Source organism: Prunus avium, chromosome 1, assembly GCF_965620075.1.
Source record: "Prunus avium chromosome 1, drPruAviu1.hap1.1, whole genome shotgun sequence".
NCBI classification, from domain to species: Eukaryota; Viridiplantae; Streptophyta; class Magnoliopsida; order Rosales; family Rosaceae; genus Prunus; species Prunus avium.
The window spans coordinates 15,507,265-15,516,459 of NC_142284.1; the positions used below are offsets into that span (position 1 = coordinate 15,507,265).

At 36.3% G+C, this 9,195-nt stretch overlaps 2 protein-coding genes across 6 annotated transcripts; both read right to left on the minus strand.

Moving 5' to 3' along the window:
• Positions 1-2,692: 2,692 nt before the first annotated feature.
• On the minus strand, positions 2,693-3,377 carry CYS2 (PHYTOCYSTATIN 2). The gene has a single exon (XM_021975585.2). It carries the CDS (start codon positions 3,221-3,223, stop codon positions 2,846-2,848), a length of 378 nt encoding a protein of 125 aa, XP_021831277.2. The 5' UTR covers positions 3,224-3,377; the 3' UTR covers positions 2,693-2,845.
• Positions 3,378-4,983: 1,606 nt separating this feature from the next.
• LOC110771306 (importin beta-like SAD2 homolog) lies at positions 4,984-8,829 on the minus strand. 5 transcript variants are annotated; one of them, XR_015835045.1, is made up of 10 exons: positions 8,721-8,829; positions 8,574-8,627; positions 8,086-8,221; positions 7,914-8,005; positions 6,973-7,116; positions 6,456-6,628; positions 6,184-6,357; positions 5,643-5,789; positions 5,441-5,564; positions 4,984-5,347 (listed from the first exon to the last, which is right to left on the minus strand). XR_015835045.1 is itself a non-coding variant. In XM_021975584.2 (9 exons), the coding sequence occupies exons 7-9, from the start codon at positions 5,710-5,712 to the stop codon at positions 5,143-5,145; spliced, it is 399 nt and encodes a 132-aa protein (XP_021831276.1). In that variant the 5' UTR covers positions 5,713-5,789; positions 6,184-6,357; positions 6,456-6,628; positions 6,888-7,116; positions 7,914-8,005; positions 8,086-8,221; positions 8,574-8,779; the 3' UTR covers positions 4,984-5,142. The 5 variants fall into 5 exon arrangements, 1 of the variants encoding a protein (XP_021831276.1); XR_015835047.1 differs by having other exon boundaries at positions 5,518-5,564; positions 8,574-8,777; XR_015835048.1 differs by having other exon boundaries at positions 5,514-5,564; positions 8,574-8,777.
• Between the last annotated feature and the right edge of the window lie 366 nt (positions 8,830-9,195).

A 9,195-nucleotide genomic window follows, 5' to 3' on the forward strand; every position in this document is an offset into this window, starting at 1 on the left:
GTAAATTAATATTATTTTCCACTGGGCTAGCCCCGTTGGCGTTTGTTTGCACCCACTAATTTATTGAACTCACATGTCAATTTCACTCTTTCAATTTTGAAATTCAACTTTATTAATAAGTTATTAGAAGCTAGTTTCACCATCATTTCGTTTTTAGTTTTCAATTTTTGTTTTCACTTTGAAAATTGAAAACTAAAAACATGTTTAGTAATCTTTTTCTTTTTTTTCCCTTCATAGTGAAGGTAATTTTTTTATAATTAAAAAAATATAAAAAATACTTTTTTTTGCCACTCTTTCTCGTTAACCAATTATACACCATCATACATGTATTGCACTCCAGTCCCAAATCCTGTTATATGGGACCTTTCAACTTGGATATGGTCACTCAACTCTTGCGTTTGGCCACTGACCTGACCGTTGGGACCCTCAAACTCACCTAAGGGCCTCCATATCCAAAACACCAAAATTCCATTATGACTTTGGAAAAATGTTACAAACTCTTTGTACCATGTACTTTCATTTTATAACATCAAGTTCAGTTGAACTAATGAAATTTCATTTCGCAGTTTAGGTGTTACTTCAAAGTTAGATTTCAAATTATGATACAAGGCTCAAACCTTGAGCAAGTGGACCCACCTATTACCCCTCGACCACTCCGCAAGGACTATTAGAGCACTTCCAGCAGTTAGCCCCTTGCCATGGCAGGGGGGAGGGGGGGTAGTGCAGCTACTATTCACATGAATAGTAGCTGCCCTTGCAAAAAGCAATGTTGGTTTCCAGCAGTTGCCATGGCAAAGGGCAAACAATATTCATTTTTTTGTTTTTTTTCACAAATTTGTTTACCTAAATAATTAATTTAGACAATATTTTCCGATTAGATTTTTGGGTTCCTACGTGTCAATATTATTCATATCTCATAATCAGATAAAATTTTCGGATAAGATTTTCGGTTTCAAATTTCAGATAAATTTCAAATTTCAATGAAATTTCATTTGAATTTCAAATTTCAGATAAATTTCATCGCTTTTGCCAAGGCATCTCTCCATTTCCCTAACTTTTTATTGAGAATTTTCCACCTACTAGACAATGCCATTTCTATACGGGTCGAACTTGATCGTTCACAAAATTTGGAATGAATTTTTTTCCACATATGAAAAAATTTCATCTCATTACCCGAGACGGAACAATGAGAAATTTGGACCCAACACTCACACAACAAAACATCTTCCATGGTGCTCCATGCCCCAACACCGTCGATAGAAGAAGCTATAAAGATGATAAAGAAAAATAAAACTTGAAAGTGAATAAAATGTTGAGTAAAAAGTGAATAATAGTAGAAGTAGAAGAAAATGTATGAGGATTTGGTGTTAAAAGTGAAGAGTATAGGTAGGTATTTATAGGAAAAAATTCCAGTATTTTTTGGTATTCTTTTTATAAAAAAATCAAAATTTTTTTCTTCATATTTTTTTTGCAAAAATATTGGCTGCCGTTGGATTTGAGGAGAGAATCACGATCAGAGCGCTCAGACGACGCCACGTGTCCCAGAGTCGTTGGCCCAGTGCATGGCTGACGTAAGCGATGACGTCATCGCGCAGAGTTCAAATTCTTTTACCGTTGGCGTGTGCAATTTGAACTCTGTGCGCTGAGGTCATCATTTTGGATCTTGGGCTCGACCTGCCCTTGGGCTAGCCCGTCTTCGTGGCCCCCACCTCCTGCCCTGGCTAGCATTAACTGCTGGAATCGATTTTTTGGCCCTAACCCCCCCCCCCCCCCCCCAGCCCGAGTCCAGCCTTAGCTATTGGACTTGCTCTTAGACTCAGGCACATGACACTAAAAAATAACAAACAAGTTTCAAACATCTTTTATGTTATTTTTTTTATTTGAAAACTGAAAACAGTTACCAAACAAGTTTATTGTTCTTAGTTTTTTACAAATGAAAACTGAAAATGGATAACTAAGAGCCCGTTTGATAACTATTTCAATTTTAGTTTTTAGTTTTTATTATTATTTTTTGGCTATAATATAGAGGAAAATAAGAGTGAGAATGAGAGTGAAGGAAGAGTTTGAGAGGGGAGGATAGGAGGGAGGAGTAACAAAAGTGAAAACAATTTCAAATAGAATTTTGTTTTTAGATTTTGTTTTCACTTTTGTTACTTCTCCCTCCCATCATTCTCTCTCAATTTCATCTTCACTCTCATTCTCACTTCCATTCTTTATCTTTTCCTTCTATACTTTAGCATAAAAAATGAAAACTAAAAACTAAAAACTAAAATTGAAATAGTTATCAAACTCATCCTATATTTATCCTTTTTTACCTCCCAAAATTCATTTCACTTAAAAGTAGGTTCGTTCATATTTTTACTTGGCTTTGTGCATACACATGTTGACACTTCTGGTGCCCATGATGTGGAGGCCTCTTTGATCATGCCGCTTGATCGTTTTACACCTCTCAATCCTTGGCATAGATGAGTTTCAAACCATGGTTTATTCGTGTGTGTCACTCTATTTTCTTCTTTTGTCTATCTTGGCGGATAGGAGCTTTTATTGATTGATGTTATAAATTTGTATTGCTTTTAGGTGTCTTGTTGGGCCTGGCTAGGCCCTTGAGTTTGCGCGTTTCTAGTCTCCTCAATTTCTCTTGTAGATGCTTCTATTAATGATTCTTATTGCACTCAAGGTCTTGGAAGAGAGCTCAAAGCAAGCGGCATTCGTATTTCATATTTCCCAACACAAAACAAACAACAAAACAAAACCCAGAAAGGAAAAAGATAATTAAACATCCGATTACACCAAGATCATTAATTTGGAACAACAAAACCCCAATTCATTCAAGCATGAAATTAAATCAATTAGGACCATGAGGGGCAAAGTTGAGCAATTGCTTGGAATGAAGCCATGGCTTCACGACCACTTCCGAATCAAACAGCATGTGGGCCCCATTCCTGACGGCGGAGACCTTGAGATAGTATTTGATCCCAGAAACCACCTGGCTCTGCGCCTCCACTACCTCCAAGAACTGAAGCCCTCCGCCGCCGTTGCTCTGGTGGCTCTTCTGCTGCCTTCGGTTGTACTCCGCCACCGAAAACCTCCCCAAATTCTGAACCTCCTTGTTCGTCTTCACGTCTTCGATCTGCTGCCTGCCACCGACCTTGGTTCCTCCATACCCATTTGACAAAGCGAACAGGAGGCAGATCAGAAGGGCCAAAATCGGAACTTTCATCATCTTCGGGTGTGTTTATAGGCGAAATTGGTGAATTTGTTGATGGGTTTTTGGCTGTGAAAAACTGAAAGATTTTGTTGTTGAGGATGGGGATTGTATTGGGTGGGTAGTTATATAAGGGACTGTTTGGGCGGGGCCTGTGTGAGAAAAGGGTTTGGACACGCAAAATAAGAAGGTGGATGGATTCATTTACAACACAAACGGCGTGCCGCGTCTTTTTTACAATACGCTTTAGTTTGTTGGGAAAACGACATCTTTCAAACACCTACGTGTACGCCCAGTGACTGAATGAAATGAAACTCACAGAGAGAGAGAGAGAGAGAGAGAGTTTTGATGGGATTCTCTTTCTCTCTCTTTAAAATTTGCTTTTTTGGGACATCAAAATTCATTTCACGTGGTTTCCGCTTGAAGCAGCTGTTTGACAGATGACCATTTTTGCCATCTCCGTAATTTCAATTTTATTAATTTTATTCATATAATTTTAAATATTTGGGAATTCAATAATACATTATAAATTCGGTTAAATTTATTCTAATTCCGTTTCAAATACCCATCTATGTCAACGACACGCTTTCATATTATCACAAAAGTGGATGAAACTTTAAATATGTCCTTAAATTACGAGAATATCAAACTATTGGAGTCCAATTGCAATACCTAAAAGTGGAAAATCCGACAAATTATAAAGAATAAAAGTGATTTTTTTTGTGGCTAAAATCACGAAAGTTGATGAGCACATCCACTGTTATTATTTTGATTCTTATCGTCTCGGGTTTTGCCGCTTGTGGAGGTGTGTAGTATGGGACTGTGGAGTGTGGAGTGTGCTGGCATGGCAGGGTGAGTTTTGTTTTTATGTGTGATCATCACACTAAGTATGAGAGGGTGACACGAGTTGGGTAAGTGCCACGTAGGAGAATGCATGCTTGCAACTTGCATAGCTTTTGTGTTGTGCTGTAGAGTGGAAAGAGAAGTGTTTTTATGGGGAGGAAAAAGCCAAAACGCACGGCGAATCCGTTTCAAAGCGTTACCTGAGGCCTTGTTTGTGGGCCGGACTAAACTGCTTTAGATTGGGCTGGTTTGGCCTTGCCTTAATTTTCAGTTTATTTGGTTTATTTGGTACAACCAAGAATTCTGTAGTGAGGGCCTATAGAAGGACTCATTAGATCAAATTGGTTAGTCTGATTTAAAGGTTAAGAGATAATACCTCACTTAAGGGCCAGATATAAAGCCCTCGCTATAGAATGACTCCATGGTACAATATTAAGTTGGACCGAACTGCCAATGAAGTCTAATCCAATAAAAAAAGGTATTGACTTGCAAACCAGAGATCCTAAGTTCGAACCCCATAACATAATAATTATGTGTGTGTGAGAGAAATTCTCCTCCCATGTAATTTAGACTATCGCTTGTATTCGGAAAAAAAAACATATCACTTGTACTAATACCTATCTACACCATCATCTAATGTATTGAACGCACACTTTTATCAGTTCAATAAATAAAGTAAGTAATGAAATCAAGAGTAGAACTAGAAATTGTTCAATGGGTGAGCTAACTAAAGTTACTAGCTTAAACTCTAATGATTTTTTTTTTTTTTTTTTTTGTATTTATAGTTTCTATATATATATTTTTTATAGAAATAAAAGTATATATTAAAACATATAAACCACGCTAGTTCATAGTTTAATTGACTAATTTTGAAATATATTTTGAACATTGTGGAAATGTAGAAAAGAAAACCAAAGACTATTGCTCAACACATGTTACAGCTGACCAGCTTCGTTATTAAGAAACAAACATGACTTTTTTGTTATTTGAAAAAAGAAATAATATTTTATTGCATATAACAATAAAATGCAGGGGTGCCCAAGATGGCCACAGAAAGAAAACTAACAGAGATATAACAGTTACACAAACAAACCCTAAACTTGAAGAAAAAGAAAGCCATGGAAACTAGCAAATGGTGGCTTTCCATTCCATCTACTAGCCAATGAATCCAAAAAGATACGCTCAAGTTCAGACTTGTAGGGTTCAGTTTGTTTCAGTCCATCGCAAAGTGCTCCAATAGCAAGAAGAGCACCATCTTTTTGTCGATATGGCTTGCATTCCACTGGCGCTTCATCATACCTAGATCAGGAAACAAGAAACTTATGAGGAAAAAAAACCAATGTCAAAGCACCAAAATGTACGTATCGTTTTCAAAAGATTATGAAAAGCTACCACTTAAAAATTTCGACAATGAACTGAATGAACTTATGAAGATTTTCCTTTCCACGTTTCCTAACCAACTCACTCACAAAATCCATGGAAGCTGTCCTGGGACTGTATAAGTCTTCAATGATATCTGCACCAGCAAGAAGACAGATAAATCACCAACGAAACAGAGATCATCAAGCAATAAAACGAGATAGTGAAGACTGACCATAACCCTTCCTGACATATTCATGTGGGTCTTCATCCCAGAGCTTTAGATCATTGTCATTGAAGCACATAAGGGGAAAAACAATCTCAAAAAGAAGAACATCAAAGTCGAGGTTGCAGCAGATTATACATGCTATTCTTCGAGATACTGCATATGCATATTTAACAAATGAGAGGTTAGGGAGACACCAAATTGTTTACATATATCTCAACACTAGAACAGTACAATAAGAAATTCACAAGTTAATTAACAAATATAACATAGCTGTAAACACAAAGTTCCCATAGAAGGTTGACAGTACAAAATACACCACTCAACAACACAAGAAGACCCCACACAGTATAAGTGTGTGAGGAGGGTTGGGGTTGTGAGGAGTTAACATAGAGAGAGTGAGGTGGAAGCAGTTCTAGATGAGTTAACACAGAGAGAGTGAGGTGGAAGCAGTTCTATCTCCTTTCAAACATGGGGTAAAATCAGCACCTAATAAGACAAAACAAAACGAAATAAAAGGACTTAACCTATGAGGATCAAAATTGCCCACCTATTGCTTAAATACTGAAGAACGAGATTGATAACTCTGTCAGGTAAGTAGCCACCAGTTCGGATCACATTCAACAAATTTAAGTGACACTCCAGAATCTTCCCAGCATAATTCTTCTGAAACATTTGAGCGACTGCTCTGTTTTCTGGGTTTTGAAGCTTTAAATCTCCAAACCTAGGGATCAACATGTAAAAAGAGATGAAATGTCAGAAATATGCTTTAAAATGTAAGCCACAGTTCTTGTTCAGTTTTTATTTAATCTAAGAGTTTACCGAGTGTACAGCCGATTTAAAATGCGAACAGTCCATTTCTTCACCTTCCACCACCCCCATGCTTTTTCTAAGCTCAGGATCAGAAGGTTGGCCTTCCAAGATAACAGGTCTCTCCAATATATCATCCAAGCATTGAACGCATTTGCATCAAATAGTTGCTTTGGAATCTCCAGCTGAAAAGAGGCGCCAAAAAATTATATGTAAATAATTCTAGTCTAGAATTTATCTATACTATTAGATATAAATGATTCCTTTGACCTCTAATTTTTTTCTGAATCAATAGTAATAAAGGTTGGAAAGGTCTCCTTGAAAAATTTCAAATCCTATCAAGTACTCACTATAACCAAAATGGACACATTCTGAATTTAAAATAAAATAAACATAAAACCTGATAACTAAAAAAGGAACAAAACTATAAATCCTTCGTATCACCTATTAATATCCATGTAACCAACACAAACTTGACACTTGAATCCACTACAGAAGCACAATGAAAAAATCTCTGTCCAGAACATATATGCATGGATGACCAGAAAATTGTGCAGCCACTTCCAGTGTTGGGTTAGGAATTTGGACAAGCCTGCTGAATATATTGAGCAGAGGCGCGAATGTCTCCTCAACAATGCGATAAACTGGGGTCCTCTCCTCATCAGATTTGAACCTAATAATATAAATAACAAGACAAATTTCATTACTAAATCTGAAGGTACACATCACGCCAATATTAAAATTGGAAGGCTTCTCCTTTGCTCTTCGAGACTCAGAATAACTAGAATCATTACATATTAATAATTAATGAAAAAAACAATTTTTCGTAACATGGTTAACATAACAGCTTCTGAAAAGCACGGAGACCATGTTATAGAGAACAAACAAAAACGGCAGATAATTTTTAATGTCTGTTCAGTCACATTTGGGTGCACAGTGGTTTCAACTACTTATAAGTTATAATATATATATATATATTATGAAAATAGCTGAAAAAGTGAGAACTTCTGTATCTGCCAGTAGTTCTGATCTGCATCACAAGTAAGATTTGGATATTGCTTCCTGAATAAATTGAAGATAAGAGCAGATAGTACAAACTATAAGGAATATGCAACTTAGATAATCATTCTAATCACTGGAGCAGATGACATTCGCAATATCATCCGTGAGTGCAATCTGTGATACGATAGAAAGAGAAATATAATAAATAAGTAATTCTCTTAAATACTGATACTGATACTGTACTGTACTCCATGTAGTTGATGACATTGACCATAAGTATAGTCTTGAGGAAGTAACGGAATGTGAATTAGAGAATGACAAGCATTGCTCTGAATTTTGAATGGAACAATGGTGGTCCAGAAAAATACATAAAATCTAGCCAGGATACTTCAATAATCCTATATTTCTACATCTACCTATAAATAACTGAAATAGAAAACAAAATTATAGCAATACTACAGAAAGTACCTTAACAATGGGGGAACTTGTGAAACAAAGACTAGAATGTGATCCCTCACCGCGTCTTTATCACTCACTCTGCGATATCTTCTGCTGCTCATCTACATCAACACGCAAAGAATAAGCAACCGGAATCACCAGCGGGGCTAGGATACTAGCTAAAAACACAATCATGACATACCGGGATCAAGCGGTGACCAATTCTTCACAATGAAATTCTTGAAGTGGATACTGCCAACTTGCCGCACAGCCATGTCACAATTGCCATCGACTATAATTTGCAACAGTCTCACCAAATGCTGTGGTGTGTACTGAAACTGTAAAAGAAAATCCAACATCAAAGACGACATCAGAGGAGAAGGGGAAAAAAAACACAATCGCACATACACAAAAGAAAGTCATTTCTACGCATCTATTATCGACTCACTTCATCACACAAAAAAGTCAACATAAAACTCAAAACTAAATATAAATCCTCATATCTCTAATAAGTTCTCAGAATCACTTCTCTTCTTTTCAAAAGCAAGTAACCCTATCAAAATGCACAATCAAGGTCAATTCTGATCACTCACAATTATGCATCAAAATTATATCCAATTAACCAAAAATTTGGCAAAATAGCTTCGACACAAGGCATTACATGAAAATTTAATTCAAACAATAACAAACCTGATTGAGGCTTTGCTCGGAAGATACATATCCGGATAATTGACGATCGGAAGTCTAATTTGATCAAAATTCGACGATCAGATTGATCCGAATCTAAACCATAGCAGGAAAATGCATATGCGAATGGGAAGAGTAGTGACGACTTACTAGGCTTTAGACAACTTGTGGAGAGAGACAGCTAGAGGAGTGTGCTGCGATTTCAAGGTTGTTTTTGTTTTTTTTTTTATAAGGAAAACACAGTCCCTATCTCTTGGACCACAGGAGTCTAAAGGGGGTGTATTCAATTAGGATTTTAATAGATTTTTTTTAAGCTTAAAAGTCTAGTGGTATTCAATTATGATTTTTAAGTAATCAATAAAAATCTGATGGTATTCAATTAGGATTTTAAAATCATTAATGCAAGTCTGTTGGTATTCAATAAGGACTTTCAAAAGATTAGAAAAAGTACGGTGGTATTAAAAAACTTACCGATTTTGAGGTATTTCATTAAATGATGTATTCTGTGAGACTTTTCAGTGGGTGATATAAATACCAAACTCCATAAAAAATCACACCCTATTACATCTGATTCTCACGTTGGTTCTCATCTTTTTTGTCTCTTCACATGCTTGTTCTTTTATAT

Bases quoted from the DNA above. Each gene is read 5' to 3' on its own strand.
- CYS2 (XM_021975585.2), bottom strand. From the start codon at position 3,223: ATGATGAAAGTTCCGATTTTGGCCCTTCTGATCTGCCTCCTGTTCGCT.
- LOC110771306 (XM_021975584.2), bottom strand. From the start codon at position 5,712: ATGTGCTTCAATGACAATGATCTAAAGCTCTGGGATGAAGACCCACAT. The intron at 5,565-5,642 runs GTCAGTCTTCAC...TTGCTGGTGCAG, and splicing joins ATATGTCAGGAAGGGTTATG to ATATCATTGAAGACTTATAC. The intron at 5,348-5,440 runs GTAGCTTTTCAT...TTCCTGATCTAG, and splicing joins ATTGTCGAAATTTTTAAGTG to GTATGATGAAGCGCCAGTGG.